Raw genomic sequence first — 26,569 nt, forward strand, 5'->3', positions numbered from 1 at the left:
TGGCTTCACAAATTCTAGAAAGCAAACCAAACTTTTGGTAGCTATTCCACCTTAACATGCTCCCTCCTTGTGTTTGCAGCTCTTCAAATCAGCTTTTCTAAGTATATTCATTGAGACTGGTTTGTACTGCTTTTAACGAACTTCCTCTTGCACACCTGGGATTCAGCAGGTTCATCTGAAACTTTTGTTGCAAGAAACTTTCTGCTGCAAAAAGGGAGGGAGGGGGCCTAAGTTTGGAATTCCCAGCCTTGTGTTGTGTACCATGAGCACCTGCACTAAATTTCTCTGTGTTCACACAACATAGCTTCTTGCATTGTGAAAACAAATTCTATAATTCATACCAGGGGTCTCCAAACTTGGCAACTTTAAGACTTGTGGACTTAACTCCCAGAATTCCTTGGCCAGTATGGCAGGCTGGCAGCAATTACTGATAAATCCTTCCACGGTGCAAGTAATAGTATAATAATGACCAAGATAAGAAATCACCATTTATTTTATCATAAAAGTTCACATTAAAACTATATACAAGCACACCATGCATAAGTCAAACACCACAAAAAAGTTTAAAATCTAGAGAATGAAAATGCCACAAAGCAAAATGGGAGCTTTAACAGGGGACGTAATCATGTTGATACTTCGGATATTTAAAACCAGCACACTCTCCGGCAATGAGGCTCTGGATCACCCACTCCTGGGTTACTACTGGCAGCTGTAATGCTTTGGCACAGGGCACCATGGCAGCTGGGCAGGAAGCATCTGTCACCACCACATCAAACACACCCAAACTCACATCTAGAAGAACAGGAGGAAACAATGAGGGTCAGTTTCTAGTATTGCGTATCTCATGCTTAACACTTTCCCATGAAACCGTGATCTCGCAGGAGATGCACCCAGTTTCTCAAAGGATCCTAGGAATCCTTTTAGAATAGAAAAGGGGGCGGTTAATTTTTTTTCTATGCCAAGCCCTTCCTTACGCAGAGGCAAAATATGCCTTCAACTCGGGGGGGAAGTTGTTCCAACCCCTCTAAAAAGCACCCGAATAGCCCTTTGCCCCATCCCCAGAGAGCCGGTGGCAGCTGCCTGCACCTTTCTTCCACGTGGAGGATTCCTGCTGCTTAACTGAAGCGGCTCCTCCCATCATCAGGATCTCTGACCAGAGTTCCAGGAAGTTCTGTGGTTCGTCAGACACCAGGAGCACCCTCAGCCTCTGGAAGGGATTTTTCCGTGGATGCCTAGAAAGTAGAGCAGCGAGGCATCTGGGATAAGCACTGAACACCGGAGATGTTCCTGCTGGGCTGGGATAGCAATGTCTTCCCCACACACACACCCCCACCTTGTACTGAAGCCGGCTGGTTCTCCCAAGGCCACCTCCCTGCCCACAGCCGGCCACTCACCACTCCAGCAACCGCTCTTCCTCCAGGCTGTAGCCAGCTGGCAACAAGTAGTTCTTGTAGTTCTGAGTCTGATTGGCCAGGCAGCTGTCATGGACCCACATGTGGGAGACACAGGGGATTCCCGGGCAAGGCACAGGAAGTACTTCCGGGTGCGGCAGTGCTGGTCTGCTATCAGGAGGCACTCGTAGGCTGCGCTGCACTGGATCGAGGGGGGGGGAGTGTCACATTGGTGCCAATCCAGCCACAAACGGAGGTCGCCTCAGAGGTTGGGAAAAACAAAGGTGAGGCCAGCAGGCCAGAGGGAGGCCAAGAACAAATCTGGGCCTGCCTTAATCGCAAGCCACACTTAAGGAGAACAGACGCTCTTGGTCCCACAGCAAAGCAAGGTTTGCCAGACAGAGGAGGAGCATTCATGGCTTTGTGCAGACTGCCCTGCGTTGGCTCCCGCTCACGGGCAACGTGCACAGCATAGTCCCAACTTTGTCCTTCAGGAAAGCCACCAAGACCCAGTTTTTACAGCAGACCCTTCGCTAGCACTGAATGAGGGGCGCTCAAGACTAGCCCTCAACAATGCCTGCTGTGATGACCCCTCCCAATGACATCCCTGCTGGCTTTCAGCTAGCAAAGGCAACGGGGAGCCCCAAAGGGGGGTTGCCTGGCATCACCCTTGGCAGCACTGGAGTTGCTCAAGGAGGGCAACTGGAAGCGCTGGAGCTGCTATGACGACTAAGTCACGGCCCGTCTCCCTTTACAGCCAGATCGCTTAGCAATGGAAATTCTGGCCCCAATTACTGTTGTCAATCAAAGGCTTGCTGATGGCCAGCACTGTCCCGTCTCTCTTTCTCTGTTTCTTCCTGAAGCCAGTAAGGCAGATGCTGGTCTGGCCATTCGTGGTTTCAGAAGCCAGGAAGGCTGCATCCCAACAATGCTTGGGAAGAGAATCCTGCAGCACAAGACCTGCCAGGAAGCATCAGCCAAGTCCTTAATCTGGCAATGTTTGATAGATGCTGGAGTGCTCCATGAAGGTGACAATTCACTCCCAGCTGAATAGAGGCAGAGAAGTGGGCTGCATTCATTACCTGAGATCTTCCTTAACTGGGCTTTTCACTTAAATCTGAGATGATTCATTTATAACTTGGACCACAGTGGCCCTGGGCCTTTTATTTGGTTGAAGTTGGTTTTATTTAAGGAACCTTTATTTAATGAAACAACTTCTTGTATCTTTACTTATAACTGTTAGGCTTTGCAAGTCCCTTTTGTCAGCTTTATGCTCTGAAAGATGGGTACAAGTCCCCAAAATAGCTCAGCCCAGCCTGGGTCCTGGCCGGCTTCCCTTTCATCACTGAATAAACAGCTTCTGTCCTTGGATTATTATTTTTTCTTCAGCATATTTCCCTGGATATTTTGCCAGGCCTGCAATCCAGGAGACAACATACAGAGCAACATGCCTGTTTCCTGCTAAGATTATTTCCCAGCAGGACGTCGCAATATTCTGCTGCTTGCCTTTTGGTTTTATGGCTAAGATGGTGTGAAAACAACTTGATCAACGGGTGAGGAGAGGCTACTAGGGTCAGTTAAGGTCGCTGCTGCTGCTGATCTTGCTCATCTGTGGATCAAGGCTGACCAGACCGGAATCTGACCGGATGAGCTGCTATGGGGAGGCTCTGCTAACAGGCTCTTGCAAGTCTGAAAGAACAACCGGAGTGGGCCTTTTTTCTTTTTCTGCCCATATCTGATTGTTCCTCAGAATCTCTCTGCCTTATTTATCCAGCTCTTTCTCACATAGAGGGTGAAACTAAACTTTGCACACAGACGCCACAAAAGAGGTTTCGATACCAAAAAATCCAGCAGCAGCAGGAGCGCAGGTGCCAGAAAGAAGCAGGGGGAGATCATCTTTGAATGGCCAACTCCACCTCACCAAAAGCGGGAAAGAAAGGGCAGCTGCAAACGGCAACAACAGAGATTTGGGACAAGCACAAAATGCAGCTGAACCTAAGACTGGAGGGCAGGACACAACACGGCTAAGAGGAAGTTCACTGAAGGTTGTGTTGTTGTTGTTGTTGTTTTGGGGGGGAGGGGGGGCTGCTGGCGTCCTGAACAACCTCAGAGGTCTGCTTTTGCTCTTCAAGGGTCAAGAGCCAGCTGCCCTTGAAGGCTCAGGGGCCTCCCCCAGGGCCCTCCAGCCACAATGCTGATTATACTCAGGGCCGTCCTTGCTAAACACGGACAAGGGGGACACGGCCTGGAAATCAGAGCAGGAGTTGCCCAGCATCCTAAAACGGCCTCTGCCGATTTTACTCTGCGCGTTGCTGCTGACTCCTGGAGGTGGTGCTCATCTCCGTTTTGAGGCCATTGAGCCAACCACGGTCGGAAGACATTTCCGCAGTCATGTGGCCAGCATGTCAAGCGGTGCTTATTTATTTACTCGCATTTGCAGACTTTTGAACCACGAGGTGGGCAGGATCGGGAGCGAGGATGGGAGCTCACCCTATGGCGTGATGCTTGGGTCTCAAACCTGGGCTGCCAGCTTTCTAGCCAACAAGCCCAGCGCCTCAAGCACGGAGCCCTCGTGCCACCCGACACTCCAAAGGCCTGGGAGAACCCCTTCACTTTCCCACCGAGATACCCGGGCAGACATAGAAAATCCACCCACCCCCAGTCACAAAGTCACGATTATAACATGTGATCACCAAAGTACTGGGGGCTTTTTGTAGCCAAAAACGGCCAAGTCACAGGAGCCACCACAAAAGCTGGTGGCCGCCAAAAGCATACAGTCATTTACTGAAGCCAAAAGCAGATCTGGCTCACTCATGCGGTCTGAAAACAATGTAAAACAAATCCCTTCTTCGGGCATCCCAGAACCTTGTGGAGGGAGGGGGACACTTTGCCTTCTTGATGTACCCTTGCATCAACGGGTTTTTGCTCACAGCTCGTCTCCCTGCCTTATTATAAGCATCCCCCCGCCCGGGACTCTGACCTGGCTTTCATTGAAGTCTTCTAGGATGAAACCGCCTCCTGCTTGGAGTTGTAGCTCAGTGTAGGGTTTGTTGTAAGGTACTCTCTCCACTAATTCTGGAATAGGGAAGTATATTGGACAGTTCTTACTTTTCCTTCAAACCAGCATTGCATATTCGCATCACGCCTGCGAGAAAGCCTCCAAGCAGATTAATATCAAGTTCATGGGAACAATTTTCTTCCCGTAGGCAGACACACACACACACACACACGCCTCTGGGCCCCATACTGGATTGCAGTGGTTGCTAGAAGGTCTTTCTTGATGTCAGGGGCACCTGTTGTGTCCAAATGCTAAGGGAGGACTTCCCTCAGACCCTCCCTCACTCTCATTATAATCTTCCTTCCATTTTTCCTTCCCTCTTCATTCTTCCTTCCTTCCTCTCTTCTCTTCCAATCTTTCCTTGTTTTTCTTTGTCTTTTCTCTTTCCCTTCCTCCTTTCCTGTCCCTTCTTGCATGCTCAAATGCAAAAGGGGAAACATTTCTCCTTTTGTTTTTAGTTTGTTTTGCTAGCCCTCTGCCAGCGAAAACAGAGCTCGGGAGGGCTGTGTACGGCCCCCCAGGCTCCCGTATCAGCCGCAACGGCCCCCTGCAGCCCTCAGCCAGCAAAAATGGAGCTGGGGGGGGGCTGTGTGTGCCCCTCCCCTGAGCTCCATTTTCGCTGGTAGAGGGCTACAGGAGGCCATTTTACTATCCTGTTCTCAGCAAGTTTTTCTTTAATGCTTCTAGTATTTTGAACTTTCATTGATTTCTTAATACATCATTGATTTCTTAATATATTTCTGTCACCCCGAAGCCTCCCTCCTCCCCCCCTCCTGGAGATTTAATCCAGAGATGTTGAAGCTCCAGTTTTTCCTTCTTGTTCCAGCTCCTCCCCCTCCCATCTTGGGAGCCATCCTGTGGCCGGGACCTTCCCTCCCTGCCTTTGAGATGCTCTTGGCCACACGTGGCTCCACTAAAGAAAATTTCACTCAAATGTAATCATCTTGAAAGAAAGTGAACAAAAAGGCAGAAGTTTCCCTCTCTCCCCAAATCAGAATTGGTTTTGATATCAGCACTTAAAGGTTGGCTAGGCTAGAAACCTTAAGTCCTATAGACCAATACTACTTTCATTGTAATGTTCTATTAGCAGAATCTTGTCTCTATGCCCTCCTGGCCCCCACTGAGACGTTACAGTCAGGACTCCCGCTGAACCAGCTGTCTTGGCAGCAGCACCTCTTCCCCCTGTCCCTAAAGGCCATTCCCACTTCCACACCAGGTGTTCTCCTTGAAGGTGACAAGAACTGCCCATGTTGCAAGGAAGGGTGGATTTTCCTTGGAAGAGGTGAAGGGCCAGGTGTGAACTTGTCCGACTGACCAGGGAAAATGAGGAATTTTTGGATCCAACCCAGAAAGCCCTTGCAAAGGGACGCCAAGACTTCCAGATAGAAGAAAGTCAGTCAAGGGGAGAGAGAGCTGGAGGACAGTGGTTTGGTTTCAATTTAGTGCAACATGTACATGCAGCCATCAGCACCACCTTAATTCTGCCCAGGAGTTAATAATGTTTGATATATTGACATCCCTTTTAATGCAATACATCACCATCAAAGATCTACAATTAACTAGAGAATGTTGAGTGTTCCAGAAGGACCAACCCACATTGATGCAAGCAAGCCAGGTGGCCTCACCTTCTTCTTCTTCTTCTTCTTCTTCGCTGCTCACTGCAGTCTTTGGATGACTAGAAAGCTTCTCTGTTGCATTTGCCATGGAGAGAAGAAAGGCGTAGCCCAAAAAAAGGGTTTTGTTCTGGGGCAAAGGGCCCCATCGGTGATCAGGTGCCAAGTGATCACCTGACGGGCTTGCCATCTCCCTGGCATGTGCAGCTCCTGCAGACAGAGAGGAAGGTCAACTCCTGCCCTTTGCCAGCTCTTCCCAGAAAACCCAAGAGCCAGTGTGGAGAGAGGGAGGCCAGCCAGGACATCCCAGCATGGGAGGAAGTCACCGGAGGAGCACGGCCAAATTGCAGCCCCCCAGGCTCAGGAGACGGCAGCCGAGACCAGGGTCGCCTGGGCGAGCCTCACCTGTTTTCGACAGGGCCAGGTGCCGCCCCCGCTTGGCTGGGGACTGCTCCTCTTCGGAGACAGCGGCCAGTTTCCTTTTGCCGGAAAGGGGCTCCGGGCTCTTGCGGACAGGCGTGGTGCTGCCACTGGAGGGGCTGGGTGGAGCAAGGCTGCGTCTTTTCCGCTTTCCCTCCACCAGGTTATCTGGGTCCACCAGGTAAAGCACAGTCAGCTTCACCTTTGGTAAGCCCCCCAGCACAGGGCTGCCCCAGCCTCCCTGCAGCCCTCCCCCAGGGGCACAAAGGGCGGCCTCTGCATTGAGCTCTCCAGCCCAGCCCCTCCCACTCCGGCCACCCATCTGGGACTCCCGTCTCAGGGCCACACCTAGGCTGATATCGGCTGCCCTGGTCAGAGGAGTGGCCGGCTGACACGGGCCGAGTCCAAACTGCTCCCGGAGCCTGTTCCCTTGCTCCAAGGACAGGATAACCGCCGTCCGCCGGTACCACTTCTGCTGTCCGTCCTTCTCGACGCAATAGAACAGCTCCCCCGCCTCCTTCCGATGGCCCTTGACCACACCTGCAGCAAAGGCAGAGCTACAGGCCGAGGCCCCATCCTGCTCCCTCCCCTTGTCCCGCCACCCCGAGTGACGGGTGTCTTCCGAACCAACAGGTGGTTACCTGCACTGAAGTATTCATCCTCGGAGAGCGCCGTCACCTCCGTTTCCAGAGGGAGGGGGTCGCACAGGAGGACGTCTCGGGCCAGAACGTCGCACTCATAGCCATCGTCAAAGAGCAGCCTGTATTTGGCCCCGCCCACATCCTGCGTGATGGTCCCAGAGTAGAAGTAGCCATTGGATGACCACTTGGCTACCACCCGGAGGCCCACCAGGCAACTCCCAGGGGAGGGGGCCTGGGATCGTCAGAGGCGCTTGACTGCTCCTGCAGAGGGATTTCAGGGGAGCCGCTGCGGCACCGAGGGTCTCTGCTTGCTCCCGTCCCTCCAGATGTGGACCCAGGCTGGGCTGCCCATCCAAAGAGGCGCCGGCTGAAAGATCTGCCTCGGCCTGCATGGAGCCCCTGCAAAAACAGCAAGAGGGATTACCGGGGCGGCAAAGACCGGCCAAGAAACCTCCGCTCCCATCGCTCGCTCCCGCTTTACCTTGCTCCGGTGGATCGGGAAGCGGGGCGGCCCCTTCGCCCTCGCCCACGGGGGGTGAGAGGTGCGCCCCTGCACTGCTGGTTGCTGGGGCCAGGGTCTCCCGCCTCGTCCCCCACGGCGGCCTTGCCGTGGTCACGATGGGCTGGGCAGAAGCCGGTCCCTTTCTTTGGGCTGGGAAGATAAGAGGCAGCTTAGCTTCCCCATAGGAAGCCGCTCAGGTTCGTGACACATGGATCGTGGGTGTGAAAGCTCCTTTTCCCTTTGGAAAACCCTGGAAGTGGCTAAACGTTCAGAGGTCTCCAGAAAAAGTGTGTTGCTAACCAAGGCCAAAGATGGACTACAAAAGATGGTCGAGATGGGTGGCTAAAGAAACTGAATAAGTAAAGGACCATCTAATATTACTCTTCATGACGGAGTTCGGAGGGAACTTTCAATAACATGGTGGCCTTCACAAAGTTTTGCCAGACATCTGGACTCTTGACGTCTGTTTATCTGCCTCTGTGCTCAATGAGTTAAACTACACTTAAGGTTTCAGAGCTCAGTTTTCTGAACTCTGGCACGAGCTTCTCTTGCAAGACATCAACTGACTTTCTCACGCCCAAGAACTTCACAACAGACCTCTGTGCAAACTGGCAGGCAATCTCCAAAGCCTCCACCCACCTTGGCTTCCTGGCCGTGGACAAGGCCGAGTCTTGAAAGCCTCTTCGTGGGCCTGCAGAGTTTAGGCGGCTGCGAGTGGCGGACGGAGCACTGCTTCCTCCACTGGACGTCTGATGAGGTCCCGACGCCTTGGAGGAGAAGGAGCTGAGGTCTCCAAGGTCTCCGGAGGTCGGAGAAAAGTCCCCCGTCCGGGAAGGAGAGACGTCCACCTCGCACTCGTAGCAATCCACGTGGGGCTCTTCTCGCTCCTGAAACAGACCAGGCTCCAGATGCCATCCTCCTCATCCCAGCCCTTCCCACACCAACATCCACCCTTCCCAGAATCCCTGCACTGTTTGATGGCATTTCGAAGGTACAACTCTGCTCACGCTCTGCTGTCATTCCATATACCTGAAATAACAGCATATAACAGAGTTGGAAGGTCTTCTAGTGCAACTCTCTGATCAAGCAGGACACCCTGTACCGTTCCAGACAAACGGCCCTTCAATCTCTTCTGAAAGGATAGAGAGTTTTCCAGCAAAAGCAGCCTTCCGTTTCATTCTCATCCCACGGATAAAAATGAAAAGCGTGCAAAACAGATTTTCCTTCCCGGAGAAAGAAGACATTTGGCATCCATTCCTACCTTAAAGGGTAGATCTGGGCTGGGCTGGGATTGGCTTCCTCGGAGGTTCCTTTCTTCCCTCAGCACCCCCCATCCCTTTCTCCTCTTTCTGGGTCTGAACGTGGCTCCCTTGGATGGATGAGGCCCTCGGGGCGGGCAGCCTCAGCCTTTCCAACGGATGGGCTCAGGACCTTCCGCGGAACCTACGGGCCTGGCTTCTCACCATGTCCTGGATCTGGGGGACACCCTCAAAGACACAGGCTTGGCTGGGAGGGCCCAAATATACCAGAGAGCATTGTTGCTACATTTCTATGTGCTCTGGAGGACTGGAATATCCTCAGCCTGCCAAGAGATTAAATCGGGCCCAGGCAGAAAAACTTCCTTCCACCAATAAAGTCCTTCAGCTGGGAGGGATCTTCAACCATCGCTTTGGCTCTCAGGCAAATGGGGGAGGGGGTCCAACCTGACCTCCCCTACCTCTGACCCCTCCCTTTCACTCCTGTCCCCCCTCAGGGCCCCCCAGAATCTGGATCCTTCTGGATGTGACTTGATTCACTTTGCAAGCAAAGATGGCTGTCCCTCTTTGGAAGAGAGCAGAGTATGGAAGAGCCTCCTTTAGTTCCGGAGATGGCTGCCGCGGCCTTTGCCTTTGTCTAAAAGACGGACATCTGACACCCTTGAAGAGATTGTGCCGAAAACCATGGGGTCCTCAGCGTTACTGGGGCCTCATTGGAAACACCCTACCTCAACCACCTGTCGTTCCACTTCGCTGCCATCTTTGTAGTAAACATCTGTGATGACACGTGTTATGAGGGTGCGCACTTCCCGAATTGTTCTCACATGGCGCTGTAGGACTCTACCTGCTGGTGGGTGGGGCAGTTCAAATTCTTCCTCCTTCTAAAGAAAAAAAGAAAATCCAAAATATTTCCAGACATCCTTTCATCAAAACCAAGTACGTTGGGTTTGGACTGAAACATTTACTAATTGACTACTGCATGTAAGCTGGTCGTTCTTGCTTCCAGTTCTAACCTACCCCTAAATGCTCACTAGATTTAGCTAAACGTAGTCTCAACAACCGCAGGTATCAAGTCTGGCCAATTGTGAAAGAAAGCTAAAGCAGGATCAGAGCTGGCTGGTACTTAGATGGGAGCTTAGCAGGAAATCGAAAGGCTACAAACTAGCCTGACAAGTCAAACACATGAAAAAGTTGGCAAACCACCTTCAGGCTGCTTCATGAGAATTACATAGATATTGCAATTGGGACTCCCCCCCCCCCCTTCTTTTTTTTTCCATCTGAAGAACTATTTTTAGACAACAGGGCATGGGGTGCTTCTCAATTGAATTGCCTCTGGAAGTAGCTAGGAAGTATCACATGGTTCATAAATAGGATACCAGTTGATTCTCCTCCTACCGTGTTTCTCACATAATAAGGCCAGGCCTTATTTTTTTTTGAGCGAAAAAACGGCTAGGCCGTCTTTTCGGGGGTGACTTAATTCCCCCTTGCATCCTCGCCAACAGCCACTCCTAACGGGTGATCATGGCGAAGCGCAGAGAGCTCCCTACTGCCACCTTTGCTGCAGACACCTTTGGCACCCGCCGCTGTTGCTTTCCCTTCTGCCCATTCCGCTGCCACATTCCGCTGCAACTCCAAACGCGAACGTGTTCCAAACGCGAAGCCGGTCGCTAAAGAGCCAGAAAGCAGCAAGGGCGCCAGGTGGAAAGGACAGGGTCACGATCACACGGAGATGCCCAGAGAGCGGAGCGCACGCATAACTAAAGGCGGGGCACGCTGTTGGTTTGGGGACTACAAGGCAGCATCTGCGCCTCTTCCCGGGTGCGTCTCTAGGCTGCTTCCAGAGCTACGGGACGCTCTCCGTTGCCTACCGGCCCTTCTTCCTTGGGCTCCCTGCCGTGGGGTACACCCACTTCCTCCTGCAAATTACACCTCGCAACTCTTCTCTCCCTTTCCTCTCGCTCCAAAAGATTGCCATCGTATCCCGCCGATTCGGGATTCCAGCCACATTGTGATCCACTAGTGAGGTTGCCATCTCGGATGGAGGCATCGCAGTCTCCCTCTCTTGCTCGCTCTGAACTTGCGCGGACCAAAATAAAGATCGCCCGCGTCATGTTTGGAGCTGCCACTTCCGCGCTTGGAGCTCCAAATGGCGGCAGCACTCAAACACGGAAGCGGCAGCTCCAAACGTGGCAGCGGAATGGGCAGAAGGGAAAGCAACAGCGGCGGGTGCCAAAGGTGTCTGCAGCAAAGGTGTTTGGTGGGAGTAGGGAGCTCTCCGCGCTTCGCCATGATCATCCATTAGGAGCGGCTGGTGGCGAGGAATTCCTGCCTGCCGGGCGCTCCTAACGGCAAGTCTCCTGCCCTTCCCCCTTATTTTGCATATTTCAAGATAGGCCTAAATTTGGGGGAGGGGCTTAATTTGATTTTATGCGCAAAAAACATGCTGGGCCTTCCTACTGGTGGAGGCCGTATTGTTGGAGAAACATGGTAGTAAGCCAGAATCATAACCGCTATTTCATGCTAGATCTATGGCACCAGCTTATTGGTGGTGGGGGGGGGGTACCAAAGGATAGAGTTCCTTGGTCTTCTCTGGGCCGGGTTGTTTTCTTGCAGACATTTCATGTGTGCTAGCAGGGAATGGGGTTTGCTCTCGGCTGATGTTCTAGTCCAGTGGCTTCCCCTGTCAGTGTTTATGGGGTTGGTCTTACAAGTTCTTGGTTGGGCTGTTTACTGTTGGCTTGTTTGGCAGCCCCTTGGTTGCAGTATTGTTTACTTCTGGATTGTTGGTCTGATGTTGACCTTGGTGTTAATCTCTGCTCATCTGGGTGCTGATTGGTGGCAGGGAGAGTTTTGGTCGTTTTGTTCACTTCTTGCACAGTATGTAGCTGTTGTTTATGTGTCTGTTGGTGGCCAATTTGTCACAATGTCAGGCTTCCAGGAAATCTCTAGGGTTTTCAGACTTGGTTTGGTCTAGGATGGGCACGGTTTCCCCATTGAAACTAGGGTTAATTCTGTCCGTGGGTTAAGAAATGAAAGGTTTTTCATCGTGTCTACTGACTGCTACTGGATGCCTTCTGCCAGTCCTCTGCCTGTTTGGCCTACATATTGGCTGTTGCAGTCTTTATTTCCACTGTACGTTGGAGATGATTCTGGGGCTGCTGGGTTTTTTTTTATAACTTAGGATGCTTTGGAGAGCTTTACAGCTATATATAAACTTACAACCACAACTGTGCCCTACATTTCTGTCACTAAGCGAGAGAGTTAAGTGAATGTGTCCCATTTTACAGCCTTTCTTACCGCAGTTACTTAAGTGAATCACTGCAGTTGTTAAGTTAGTAACACGGCTGTTAAACGAATCTGGCTTCCCCACTAACTTTGCTTGTCAGAAGATCCCAGAACACTACAATCGTCATAAATATGAGTCAGCTGCCAAGCAGCTCAATTTTGATCACGTGACCATGGGGGTGGTCAAAAATGTGAGAAACCGTCATAAGTCACTTTTTTCGATGCTGTCGTAATTTCAAATGGTCACTAAACGAACTATGGTAAGTTGAGAACTTGTAGTTGGTTTGTGTGCTACGCTGATGCCCTGTGGTTGTCATTGTCTTTTCGTAGTTTCTGAGCTGTTTTTGATATATGGCAGTGTTATTATCCCTTTTGCGGTTTGTTTTGGTTGTGGTTATGGTTATGGTGTGTTAAGTGGTCGGGCACTTTTTGCTGGAGTTGTGTGGATATCCATTTTGTTGGAAGGTGTGTAGATGATCTGTTTCCTTTTCCTGCTGTTCAGGGTTGCTGCAATGTTGGTGCATGTCTATATAGAGTTCTTATGCAGCTTCTCTTGCAGAAGGTTTGGCGATTACTTTGGGGAACTGGCTCAAGAAAATTCTCAGTGACCTCACCAAGAAAGATCAAATTACCAAAGAGGAATAGGGACGGATGAGAAGCAGTGGACCCATCTTTCATGTTTCTAGAGATGCCCCAAAATACAGAACCTCTCCTTCCAGTTGTATCATTACCAGGAACCCCAACCTGCAGAATCACAAAAGAATTAACCAAAAAGCCTCGGCACCTCACAGGGGGAAGCAAATACGCCATCAACTCCCCACAACAGGCCTTCAAAGAATCAAAGACACAACAATAGATGAGGATGAAATGAGGGCCTCATTTGCTGTCACAGACCTTTTCACATCCACAGAGCCAGAATTAAGTAAAGAATCCAGGACTACTTTGCTCCACGGACACCTGACCTAACCAAATACACCAAGACTGAAACACTCAAAATCATGGATCTTATCAACCTCAGCCTAACCACATACTTTCAATTCAATGGACAAACTTGTCAACAAATCAAATCATGGAATTACCACTTCCAGGACTCATAGCGAAAGTTGTAATGCAACATCTGGAGTCAATAGCACTCCCACAAATACAACCCCAAATATGAATCAGGTATGCAGATGACAACTTCACCACAATAAAACAGGACCAATTAGAGAACACCCACAAAACCATCACCAACATTTTCAAAAGAATATGGAATATTAAAAGATTCCAAAACATCTCAGAAACTACCAACAGACTACTGCAACCACATAGTATCAGGATAGCACGCAAACCAATTAAAGCTCTTCAAAACATCCTAAGTTATAAAAAAACCCAGCAGCCCCAGAATCATCTCCAACGTACAGTGGAAATAAAGACTGCAACAGCCAATATGTAGGCCAAACAGGCAGAGGACTGGCAGAAGGCATCCAGTAGCAGTCAGTAGACACGATGAAAAACCTTTCATTTCTCAACCCACGGACAGAATTAACCCTAGTTTCAATGGGGAAACCGTGCCCATCCTAGACCAAACCAAGTCTGAAAACCCTAGAGATTTCCTGGAAGCCTGACATTGTGACAAATTGGCCACCAACAGACACATAAACAACAGCTACATACTGTGCAAGAAGTGAACAAAACGACCAAAACTCTCCCTGCCACCAATCAGCACCCAGATGAGCAGAGATTAACACCAAGGTCAACATCAGACCAACAATCCAGAAGTAAACAATACTGCAACCAAGGGGCTGCCAAACAAGCCAACAGTAAACAGCCCAACCAAAGAATCTCCACTATCTCTCCCACTAACCCTGGCAAGCCACTAGAACACGGGTGTCAAACTCGTGGCCTCACGTTGCCATCACGTGATGTATCACCATGTTTTTTGCCCTTCATGGAGCTGGGGTGGGCGTGGCCTGCGCACAACATTCTGGCCCATGGGCCGCCAGTTTGACACCCCTGCACTAGAACATCAACTGACAGCAAACCCCACTCCCTGCTAGCACTGATGATGTTACCTAGTTTAGGTCATGAAACATCTGCAGGAAAACAACCTGGCTGAGAGAAGCACAAAGGAACCCTCATTTCAAGCCTGAGCTGCAAATATTCTTTATTGATGAAACTGATAGAATCTAAGCCTTTTACACAGAAGAGATGTTAGAAAGCATTTATACCTAATATTGAGAATATAAGATTATCTGTGCTATTGACAAGTTTAATTCTGTATGATTCCTATTCAAATGCTCTATTTTCTCTTTTTTGTTTTGTGTAGCACAGATGCTTAAAAATTATCACTTTCATTCAAATACATTTAAACTACAACCTACCTCAGTTCATCCATAAGTAGAATACAAGCAACCCCAAAGGCAGAAAACACAACAATAAAAACCTGTTGAAAAAAATGTGATGTATTTACCATTGCCATAACAACACATTAGCCAAAGGCCAGTCCAGTGAAAAATCCTATTTGTCCACTGAAGGTCACCAGAAAATGGCCAAGACCAGCCTCCTTTGGGAAAGGTCAAGATGACCCCAAGGAGCTTTGGATGCTGAAAGGACCCGGGAAGGCTTTTCCCAAACCTGACACCGCTTCCATTTCCAGATAAAATAGCCAATGCTTTAGAGGCTCTAAGGAATCAGTAAGTAAAAATGCTGTTGCACACTTGTGTAGCTGACACCACCACTTGTGTCATTCAAACACCAAACGCTCCATCTGCCAACCAGCAACTTCTCTATGGCATCCCCTATTTCTCACTGACTGGCTCAGCTGTGGTGGCCTACCCTCCCCCGCCCCCTGGTTCCCATCCAGAATTCATCTGCAGGGCCCCAGGTAGATGGGCGGGGAGAGAGCAGGGGCTGCTGTGATGGGCAGAGGGACAAGCAACCCAAGGCAGCCCAAGGCAGGTTAGGCGGGGACTACACTTAATCTCACCCCACGTGGCCAATTTGCCATGGAGAATAGAACAGAGGTGAGAGCCCCAGGGCCACACCTGCCGAGGGTTGTGGCCTCCTCAATCTCTACCACAAATCATAGAAACCACAGCAACAGAAGAGAGTTGAACCACATAAAAAGTCCACATTGTGGCCATAGCAGCCACACTGAGAGGAGTGGCCCCGAGAGAGGGAGCTGAGCAGGAATCCCGCAGTGGAGCCGCTCCTCTCCAAGACACTCGGCGGAAGGGAGCCCAGCCTCACTGCTCCGCCAACTCAAGAACCAGGAAGCTGAAGAGGACCACAAGACCCGTCCGCTCTCCCTTTCGGCAACCTCCCACCCAGGAGAAGCAGAGGAGCCGCCCAGCCACCCTCTGACCACCTTCCGGCCCCCCATGGACCGCAGGCAGCTTTTCGGGCCTCCTGGCTGCTCCCAGCGTGATCGGCAGGGGCGGCTGCCAGCGCCTGGAGGGCCTGAGGCTACAGGGACCGACTTTAGGACCCCAGGCCCACCAGGCCAGGCCATTCCTTTCAGTAGTCAGGGCAAGGCAGGGCTCGTGGCTATCCTGGTTCAGGGGTTGGTGACCCCGGTGTTATTGAACACGTCGAGGTCTGGAACTCCAGGCTGTGCTGGCAAGATCAGTCCCAGCTCTCCCTCAGAACTCGCCTTCGCCCTAATGCCATGCAATCTGCCCCCCAGGGAGGTGCTTTGGCAGCCCAGCATGACCTGGGACAGACTTTGGAGACCCCCTGGGAGCTGCAGCCAATCCAGAAAGTGCTGGCAGGACTCCCGTGGCAGGGTAAAGCCCCTCCTAAACTACTTACCTCCAGGAGGGGGCTAGGGAGAAGTGGACTGAGGGCAGTTTTTCCTACTGTGCCCCCAACATTCTGGCACTTACTTTCTGCATGACTCCCTTCTCCCCCACCCCCACCCGTGGCATTTCAAACCCCCCCCCAAACACCCAAAGCTTTTGCCTGGCTGCTCAAGGGATGCATTGTTTGCCATCAGCTCCTAAAAAGAGAAACCTGCTCAGGGTTTTCTAACTGAAGTACTTCAATGATAGTCTCCTGAAATATTCAACACTGGGATTACCTGATGGGTCTGAATAGGCAAAAAGAAATGATTTCTCCTTTGTAAATTTCCCTGCTGCTGTCAGGTAGCTGCACTGGAGCTGCCTGAACTCCAAATGGTCCCGTCCTTCCTCACCTGACTGGCCGAGGCCTCTGGGGGGCTTCCGGGCCGCCACATAAAGTCCCGCTCTGTTTGCACGCTGGCGCTGCGCTGGAGGAGCAGAGGGCAGGCGGTGCTGGTGCCCACTTCCACCTGAGCGGCAGAGGCCGTCTGCGTGGCAGCTGAGATGGGGCCTCCCTGGCGCTCCCCTGGAACCTGGGGGCTCTTGCCATGGCTGGATCCGGACTCTGGGACGGGCTTGTCTTCTGGGGTGCCCCCAAGCCCCTTCTCCCCTTGCTGCAGCAGGGCAACCTCCACCTCCATGGCCTCTCCTCCCACTTCAGCACAGCCTTCTGCTTGCTCTTTAGCCACCACCTCAGAAGATGGGACTTGTCTGCAACCCAAGGAGACACACTTCTGCTGATCCTTCCAGGTCCGTGGTGGCTCCTCTTCTTCTTGGGAACTTGGAAAATTGAACAAGTCACCCCTAAAATACAGGATAATGACAAAAAAGCAACTCTGTTGGATCGGATCCAATATCCTGTCTAATCTGATGAGCCAACAGGCAACGATCCAACCCTTGAGCTTCCCTTGCGTCGGATGCTGCCTCTAGGCGATGCGGTTTCCCTTCCAGCATGACCGTTTATTTATTCAATTGATATGCCGCCCATTTCACAAGCAAGCGACTGTGGGTGGTTGGCGCTTGGCTGTGAGCCAGCTGCTCCCCCATTGTGTCTATCCCAGAGGGAATCCTCTCAGGAGGCGCCAGGGCTCACCAGCAACTGACCATTCCCGACTCTTCCCTTCAACGTTACTCAACTTAGGTGCCGCGGCCTACTTGCCATGGCTACCTTCTCCCTAAAGCTGGAGCCCCTGGAATCCCACAGGAGCAGCATAAAAAGTGAGGCTGGACATTAGTCTCTGGCCAGATGGAACCGTTGCAGGGAATCAAAGACGGCAACTCTCAAGGCTGAAGAAACGCAGCAAAAAGTCCCCAACCTTCTCAACAAAGGACCCAGCAAAGAGACCCAGAAAGACGGAGGCTGCTCAAAAAAGGGGAGTTCTCCGTCCCTGCAGAAGAAGCGGCCAGGAGGCCCCGGCTGGAGCCTTGCCTGAACAGGGGGGACGGCTGTCCTGGGCCCGGAGCCTTTTCTTCAGGGAGGGGGCCACAGACTCGAGCGAACACCGACGGCGTCTTCTGAGAACTGCAGACAGAGGGGAGAGAGGCGTCAAGGGCCAAGGCCCCTGGAGCTTCCCTTCTCCCGCCATCCGGCACGGATTCCCCGACAAAGCAAAGGCGCTTGGGGTGGGGGCCAAACTCTCTCCTGCCAGAGGTCTTACCTGGGACTGGTTGCGGTGGCCAGCCCGTTCGTCCTTTCCCTGCCTTCAGGCTCTACGGGGAGCAAGGAGAAAGAGCAGAATACAGCGACCTTCAAATAGGAGCCATCCTTTCTCCAAACAAGCTGCATTCAAGGCGGCCACCTCAATGACCCCTTTTCTCACCTGGGTCTCCCAGTCACCGGGTGGGGGGCATCCCAATCACTGGAGGCAACCAGCACACACACACACACACACACACACACACACAAAAAGCCAAAACCTCCCGGGCCAGCGCCCCCGGTCACCATTCCTGGGTGGCCTCTCTTACTCTCCAGGCTGAAAGGCAGAGGCTCGTCACTCTCTTCCATCACGGGGGTCACCAGGCTCCTACGCAGGGAGAGCCCCCCGTCCTCTTCCTCTTCACAGGCCACCACAGAACTCCCTTGGGGGCTCTCCTCCATGGCTGCAATGCCAGCCGAGCCAGCCCCCTCCAAGACGCCGTCTCTGCCCTCTGGGCCAATCGCAGGGTGCTCTGGATCGCTTCCCACCACTGAAAGAAGCCGAGGAAAAGGGCAGCTTCAAAAGGGCTCCCGGGGCCTCTAAAGCTTCTTTTCTGCAAGGTCCGTGGAGATGTGTGCCAGCCTTGGCGCCTTCTTCCAGCACCACCGCTGCCCTTCAGGCAATGGGCCAACCAGCCCCAAAGGTACAGCTGGCAAAACTGCTTCATCGTTAAGGCAACAATGCCACGCAGAGCTTCAGCCCCCCTCTGACTCTCGAGTTGGTCTCCCCCAGAGGCCCCTGACAAGCCCTCTCCCTGCCCCCGCAGGATCCGCCCTCCACTCACCGATGGGGGTGCTGTGCCTGGGGCCTTTCTTGTGCTGGCCCACCAGGGGCGGGGTGAGGGCGTCTCTCTCTTTCGCCAGTAGGAGACAAAAGGGCGGCTCTGAAATGACAGGCAAAACAGTCCCACCTCCTCGCTTCTCTTGCCTTCATCCCAAGCAATCGACCAAAGCAGCCGTCCTTCAAATGGCCGCTATCACCCTGGGTCAGCCCCCTCAGGGTGGAGGCTGCGTCCCTGGAGCCCAAACTCTGCTGCTTGCTGGGCAGCAGTTTTTCCACGCCCCATTTTAGGGCTGAGCATGAGGGGGAACGTGGCTCTCCCCACTCCTGGTCCAGCCCTTTCCCTCTCCACCCCACCGGAAATGGCGCAAGGTTGCTATGGGCGCAAAACCTGGAACAGCAACCATGGGGGAATGACTGGTGAAGATGACAGAACTTTCAGACAGAGCAAAACTGACCTGGGCGATCAGGGATAAAATAAGCATCATTATAAAAGACCTTTTATAAACTTTTTGCTAAAAAGGGCAAATATTCAGTGGGGGTTTCTGGGTTTGCTAACTGAAAAATGGGTTGAACCCAGAAGGGAATCAAAGAGGGAGGGACAAGAAGATTGACAGGTAGTCCTCAATTTACAACCATTGGTTTAATGGTCGTTCAAAGTTACAATGGCACTGTAGAATAGAATTATTATGCCAAAAGAAATTGCATGGGCTTCATGGAAAGGGGCAGGCAGACAGGCAACCAAAGATACCCGTTCCTGCCAAGGGGAGAAAACTCAAGAGTTTGGGACAAAAACAGTCTCTCCAACGATGCCTCCATCGTCCCCGCACCTGCCCAGCCTGGGACTCCAGCAGCTCCGCTTCCCCTTTGCTGCAGCCTGCCTGGGAACTGCAGCCCACAGACGGGAGGGCCAAGAGGGATGCTTGCTCTACTCAGAGAAGGAGAGAAACCCCAGTTCAGAGGCCTTTGGGAGATGCAGCGGACTGGATGGACTGCCCAAGGAAGATGGCAGGGAAAAGGGAAGGAAGATGAGATGGCGACTTAAGGAAAGAGGGGCGGCATACGAGTCTAATAAAATAAATGAAGCAGTAAGAATAGAAAGAGAATATGCTTTGAGTTCAAGCAGAGTCAAACAAGCATACAAAGAGTTGCTTAAATTGAAAAGAGCACAAGACCAAAAGAACAACTTCTTCCTAGAAGACCTCCCAGGCCCCTTCTAGCCCTATAACTCTATGATTCTGTCTCTCTGAAGGAGCAGCTCAAAGAGAGGAGAGGCAAAGGGGTCTGTTGCTCGGATGGAGCAGAAGCTTGAAAATGGAAGCCCCCCCGTCAGACAGACCAAGAATGGGGGCTCAAACAAGGAGGGATCGGGTTTCTTCAAGAAGATTTAAAATCGTACAATCCAAGACTAATAGTAGTTATTTCAATTTCCTGAGCTAAACAAACAAGTATGCTGAAGAAACAAAATTAATTGGACTAGATCAATGTTACTCCAGTGACCTCACGGACTCAAAGCACTTAGCTCCAAATCAGTAGCCAGAGCAGAAAAATTGCAATGTTTTAAGCAGAGGAATTAACATATTGGAGCCAACGTGCTGAATGCGAGAAAAGAGCAAAATAGTCATGCTAGTCAAAGAAACGCTGAAAAAGAGTCCGTCAAGAGTCTCCTGTAAAAGAAAGCGAGAGAAGCCTTCATAAGCAGGAATCCGAATGGGGGACATTTTAACTGCGGGACAAGAAATTCTGAAGGTCATTATGGGAAGAGGAGGATCGCTAGCCAAAAGCTACCCTGTTTAAAGCCTGATCTTCATGAACTTCACTTCGAGTCTAAGCAAGTCTTAGGAATAGCAAGAATTCACATGTAAGACAAACATGTCTGTGTCCATGGTGAGTTAGGCAACGCCATGACCGCCCTCTCGCTGTGCCTGGAAGCTACTAAGGGAGCAACAGGCTGAAACTGAACCCTGGCAAGAGGGAATGGCTCTGGGCTTGGGGTACGTTGGTCCATGGACAACTGTCCTCTCTGGTCTTGGATGGGGTGGCACAGCTCCGGATGAACCCACAGGATAACCTCGCATCTTTTCTTCTAAACCCAAATCATTCCCAGGAAAGGTCCTGGGGCTCCCCCCGACTTGGCTCCCAGCAGATTGCCTGGTCCCTGCCAAGCAGCCGCTCCACCCACCCCAGCCAGCTCTTCTCTGGCAGGCATTGCTGCCCTTGGGTGGGTCCCTACCTGGCGGGACCTGGGCATGCAGAATCTCTCCAGGAAAACTACCAGCTCTTCTCTGGGACTGCCTGCTCCCCTGCTCCGGTCGGGGCTCAGAATCGGTCTGTTGCAGCATCATTCCAGGATGGACCCTCCGACTCAGGCTCTGCGCTTCCAGCCCAGCCTTGCTGGGATGATCCAGAGGACCTTGCTCTACCTTTCCTGACTCGCCAGTTACCTGTGGATCGTTTGGGGGAAAGGCTTCCCTAACTGCAGAGCATTCTGCTTGCTCTACGGCTTGGGAAATCGTCAGACGAAGGGAGAGTCCTTCATCCAGCAACGTGACTTCTTCTGGCTTTTCACAGGGAGTCTCCGGGAGCAAAGATGCCCTGCTTGGCCCGCTGCCTTCATGGCCAAGGTCACTGCAAGGGTCACCAAGGGAAGCCTCCTCCTCAGCCTCCTGTTCACTGCAGTCCTCAGGCAAGCGAAGCTTCTCCTCCAACGCACGCGAAGCAGCATGGCCAGGGGTCTTCCCCTCCTCCGCTGGGGTCCCCTGACTGCCTTGACTGGCCGAGAGGGCCAAAACACAGTCGTCCTCTCGGGAAGCCTCCGCCAGGGAAGCCTCTGCAGAACTTCCTCCTCCTTTCTCGGCTCCTGTCTTACAGCCTTCCTCCAGGCTTGGAGTGGGGAGAAAGGGGTCCTGCAAAGGAAAAGGAAAGGGATGCCATCCCTCCTGCCGCTCTGCAGCCCGGAGTCAGCTGCCTTCGTGGCTGGCACCGAGCAAGACCATAAAACCGCATCGTGTGGCTTCCAAGTGAAATTCTATGGCAGACTAGCTATCCCTGACAGGCCCTTTTTAAGGAAAAGTCTACAGAAATTTCCCCTCAGGAGACGGGGGCACAGTGCTTAGAATGCAGCACTGCAGGCTACCTCGGCTGACTGCCAGCAGTTTGGCAGTTCGATTCTCAAGATTGACTCAGCCTTCCCTACTTCTGAGATTCGTAAAATGAGGACTCAGGTGGTTAGAGAGGGCTGTAAAGCACCGTGAAGCGTTATACAAGTCTAAGTGCCATTGCTATTCCCAAGCTGACCACTGGACCTTCAGAATTTTTTCTGCTGCAGAAAAGGCCTTTCGGAATGTGACAGGCTCACTGGGCCCTTTGCCTGGCTGCTACCTGCATTCACAGCAGCAGCAGCAGCTCAGGCAGTCACTCACGTGAGAGACCTCGGGCTGGGATGGCAGCACAAAAGCATCTTGAGAAACTGGAACAGAGCCCTGAAGGGTGCCTGCAGTCTCCAACGGTGGGCTTTCCTGCTTTCCTAGTTAGAATTGTGAAAAAAGTGGAGATTAGCACTTCTAGAAAACTGACACCACTTTTGACTGCTGTGATGGGGCCATTCTTGAACAGTTCCCAGAAATTTCACTTCGTTCACTTGGTCCAAATGCAGCAGCCTGGTGCAAGTATAGATGTGCACACCCTTCACCTTTCTTGCAGGAGCTGCACTAGTTCATAATCTGCTTCTGGGCCCAATTCAGAATTCACAATAACGTGCTGGTTGTCACCTTCCAAGTCCTACAAGGCTTGGGGCTAGGTTATTTGAAGGACTGCCTTTTCCCACTTTCGTCCATCTGACCCACCAGAATGGGGGAGGCAGAGTATGTTACAGGTCTCCTTTCTTAAGGAGGTTCATCTAGTGGAACCAAGAAGAAGAGCCTTCTCCGTGGTGGCTCCCTCCTCCATAGTCTTTCAAAGGACTCCTTTGAAGACATGGTTTTGCCAGTGGGCCTCGAGGGTGATACGGAGCCCACTAAACGGTTTGTTGGGTTGTTGTTGCCAGGGAGGCAAGGGGGGGTGGGGGCTTATGGGAGGCTTTACTATCGTGTGTCTCCCGAAGTCATCGTGAATGAGTTGGACAGCCATATACACTTTCTAAACAAATAGAAAACAAGAAAGCCTCGTGGCAAATGAAGGGAAAACGGACTACTCCACTGTACTGCCATTCCTAAATGTAAGATCAAGTCAGTCCTCAGAGCCTCTTCCTCCCCCAAGAACCAAGCGGGGAACCGGGACATTCCCAGGTGTAACTAATCTGGCAAAAAGGGATGGCATACCTCCTGCCTCCTGTTCAGTTGGGCTTCTGGGAAGAATAAAAGGCACTGGTTGTAAGACATCAGAAGTTGTTCTAGCAAGACCTGAAGCACAACTAAGGGGAGAGAGAACAGTGAACAGATAAAGACCTCCACCATCTGCACCCCCCATCCCTCTACTTTGGCCAACAGAAGACAAGCAAAAGGCTGAAGAGCAAAGCGGAGTCCTCGGTCCTCAGCAGAGATGGCCAAACCATCTCAAAGCACGAATGTTCTGATTTCCAGATCTGACAGTACAACTTCAAAATGGACTGCAAGTAATCTCAAGTTTAGAGCCAGCCTTGAAATATTTTCCACACCTCAAATTTTCAGAGAAGAGCAAGAACCCAAACAAAATCACGGAACACCAAAAGGAGAAAGAAGGAGCAGCAAAGCAAAGCAAAGCAAAGCAACCGATTAGAAAAAGGATCCCAAAGAAAGACACCCATAAAGGCACCTCAACAGGAGAGACATAAAGAAGCATGCATCGGGCGGAAAAGACCCTGGCAAGCTTGCCACTTACTTGGAGAGAGGCCCTTGTCCAGAGAGCTGAAGGACGCGCAGAGGATCAGCTGGAGTGGATGATGGGGAACTGGCCTCTTCCAGTCTGCCTGGAGCTATTCCAAGTGCATTAAAACACGGAAGAGAGTCGCTTCAGAATCCAGGTCCCAGCTGCTGGGGCTGCTTTCCTGCACCTACCCCAAACTGCAAAGGACCTTGGACCCTTCGCATGGCTGCTAGGAACACTGTGGCTGGCAGGAAGAAGCTTCCCATTCTCCAGCACTGAAGAAATACCTTCCCCTGGAGAGGCCAGTCTGCTTCCTGGGGAGCCAGTCAGCTGCTCCTGGCAGGTCAGGAAAAAAATCTAGCACCCAAGAACTGGGGCTCTCCAGATGCCACAGGGGAATGACGAGAATCCCTCTGCTCTGAGAAACCCACAGCCCTGTTTGTTACTTTTCTCAACATTGCTGATTCAGGTTACAACATACTCAAAGCTGTCTGAACAAGACAAGAAGGTAATGCTCCAATATTCACCACGGAACAACAATGTAGTTACAACAATAAATTTATTTGCTGGAAAGAGATACTTTGGTAATACAACAAGTGCAAATGGGCATTAAACTTTCTCTCTGAAATGAAACCAGTACCCCCCCTTCCTGTCCCTGCACAATGGGGAGGGGGGGCATGGCATTCAGCTCTAGGGCTCTAAACAGCAGGTGCAGGTTGCTCTCCACAAAGTCATGGTCCCATGACAGGACCAAGCGATTTCTATTCCACTTACACTTAGCTCACAAGACAGACGGCGTATGTACTACGTTCCTCACCGTCCTGCTTCAAATTAGTCTTCATTTTGTGGGGGCCCAGACAGTCTCCTCTCTTAGTTATCACCCACTCCTCAAGTACCGGGATAAGCAAAGCAGGCCAGCCTGACTTCAAAGTGGGAACATTGAGCAAGAAAAAGATCACAGCCTCCCATCACCTGTTGAGCTATTCTGGCCAAACATGTCCTCCTGCGTAGAAGAGACAGGCTCAACCTCCTCCAATGGCCAAGGATGAGGGTTCTTCACTGGCGGTGTCCTCTCCAGGAGGAGGCAGGCAGACACTGGGCCCTCGGGGGTTTCTTTATGGGGCTGCATTATTCCAGGGACATGGCTGGACACGGAGCTTGAACTGTGGAATTCAAGTGGAAATGTTTCTCATGGCCCAGCATAGGTACCAACTTGTAACTTTGCAGACAGTCAAAACAAATGGTAAACACACCAGATGTACAAGTAAGTCTCAGAGAATTTCTTTTCAATGACATTAAAAAGCTGCAAACCCAGGATTGAGAGAAATCAGATCACGTAGCCTCAGGAAGAGGGGAATTACGGTGGCACATATCAATTGGCTGAAGGGAGGCTACACAGGGCAACAACATCCTAGAGTACAGAATAACAACAATCCTGAGTTACAGGAAGGCAATTCCAGGTGAACATTAGGAAAAGCATCTTAATGGCAGGAGTAGAAAGACAAAAGAAATTCTCTGCCTAGGAAAACGCCTTCGTCTGTCCATCTGCACGATTCCTTCCAACGCTCTGATTGTATCATTTCTCTTGGAAAGACGGTCTCCTGTAGCGTCTGCCCAACTGCCCTGATCTGGCCTGCTTAGGTGCTCCGGGTTCCTTCAACAGCATCATCCCAGCAAGAGACCCTTCCCGGAAGCAATGCCTGCCCTCTGGGATGAGATCCCTCCCCCCATGGAAACCGGGAGGCCCCACCCGGCTGTGGCTTAGAAAGGCTGTTCCTGCAGGCCTTTCACAAAAGAGAGGGACGCCCCACGGCTCCATTCCTTTCCAGGCGTCTCTGCTTTTGTTTTAGTTGTGGCGAGTTAGATGCCCAGGTGGGTGAAAAACAAATTTGACAGATATTTACCCTTCAGAAGAATCACTGCTGGGTTTCCTTACTATACGACAGCCGGCTTTATCTTGGTCTGCAGGTGGAACTAAGAAAGAACCAGGAATGGATGTTTGGTTACAAGCTATGAAATTGTCACAATGACTTTAGTAGAACCTGAGCTTCACCTAGAGCAAACCAGCAGCCGGCCAGGCGAAGTAGGGCTGACCCCGGGCCCCCAGGGCCTGCCCAGCAGCCCAAAGCCTGAGCTGGGCCTCAAGGGCCGCCCCCGCAGCCTCCCCAGAGGGAGCTGGGCAGCCTCCCGGGTCTTTTGAGACCCAGCATGGCATCCACCCAACGAGCCCTGTGGGTCTCACGGGCTTGCCTGGGCCTCCAAGCCGAACATTTCCCCACAACTGAAAGGCAGCCTTCCGACGGCGCCAGCCAAAGCCCCGTTCTCGGCCTCTTTGGAAGGCGGCACCTTTCCCGGGGCTCCCCCGGCACAGAAACCGCCCGCCAGCGGGGCGGGGGAGCGGGCAGCCCAACTTTAACCGGGGCCCGGGCACGAAATGGGCAGAGCCTGTGCCGTCCCGCCGCCGGTTCCACGCCCGCTTTAGCCGCCTCCGCCCGCCATCGCCCGACTGTGCCGGCGGAGGGCAAGAGGGGCCCTTCCCGGAGGCCGCCGCCGCCCGCTCCAAGGCTGCCTCTCCGCCCGCCCCGCCGACCCTCCGGAGCGGAGCGGAGCGGAGAGGCGGGCCGAGGCCCAGGGCTGCCCCCGCGGCCCTCCCGCACGTCGCCGGCCCCGTCCGGTTCTGGCCGCGCTCCCCATCGGGCTGGGCGAGGGCGACGCTGCGAGGCGGGGGAGGCTCGGCCGCCGCCCGGAGAGGCCCCAGCGCCCGGGAGGCCGCGCCCCTCCCCCTTACCTTCGCCGGCCTCCGGGCACACCAGCGAGCGCGGCGGCGGCGGCGGCTCCAGGACCGGGCTCAGCGCCTCTCCGCCCCGCTCCGGCTCCGGCTGCGAGTCCTCCACCAGCAGGCGAGGCGTGTCGGCCATCGAGCAAGTCGAGCCCGACGGGTCCATGGCGACGCCGGCGGCGGCAGGGCGGTGGGCGGGGCGACGTCCCGGCTCTGCGCAGCCGCAGGGCGCTCGCGCGGCACGCGCCCCCCTTCCCAAGGATGCATGGGCGCCTTCCCTGTGGGCACGTGCGCAGGCGCAGCAGGGCCCCGCTGGCGCCACGCCTCCGCGTCCTGGGCCGTTTAGCAGCGGCGGGGCGGGGCGGGGCGTGGGCGGGGCCTTCCCGGTCCTCTCACCTGCAGGCTCGGAATTCGCCCGGGGCCCCCGTGGGCTTCGCTCGCTGGGCCCGTCGCCACCGGCGGCGCTCTTCTGAGGGCGGCGAAT

At 52.6% G+C, this 26,569-nt stretch overlaps 1 protein-coding gene across 1 annotated transcript; it reads right to left on the reverse strand.

The window, feature by feature from the left end:
• Positions 1 to 477: 477 nt before the first annotated feature.
• TP53BP1 (tumor protein p53 binding protein 1) lies at positions 478 to 26,318 on the reverse strand. Its single transcript, XM_087973022.1, is given in 26 exon segments — positions 478 to 792; positions 1,087 to 1,232; positions 1,395 to 1,518; positions 1,521 to 1,593; positions 4,372 to 4,464; positions 6,079 to 6,272; positions 6,468 to 6,650; positions 6,831 to 7,022; positions 7,124 to 7,357; positions 7,360 to 7,422; positions 7,425 to 7,522; positions 7,605 to 7,775; positions 8,265 to 8,512; positions 9,610 to 9,762; positions 16,341 to 16,791; positions 17,417 to 17,509; positions 17,646 to 17,697; positions 17,953 to 18,174; positions 18,469 to 18,567; positions 20,698 to 21,370; positions 21,887 to 21,990; positions 22,784 to 22,875; positions 23,322 to 23,415; positions 24,279 to 24,469; positions 25,211 to 25,280; positions 26,095 to 26,318. Coding segments are annotated over 26 exon segments (4,455 nt in total). The 5' UTR covers positions 26,252 to 26,318; the 3' UTR covers positions 478 to 607.
• Positions 26,319 to 26,569: the final 251 nt, after the last annotated feature.

The sequence above is a fragment of the Notechis scutatus genome, chromosome 11 (genome assembly GCF_049901735.1).
Source record: "Notechis scutatus isolate UNSWTSFEM ecotype Mainland chromosome 11, rNotScu1.2, whole genome shotgun sequence".
Taxonomy (NCBI): domain Eukaryota; kingdom Metazoa; phylum Chordata; class Lepidosauria; order Squamata; family Elapidae; genus Notechis; species Notechis scutatus.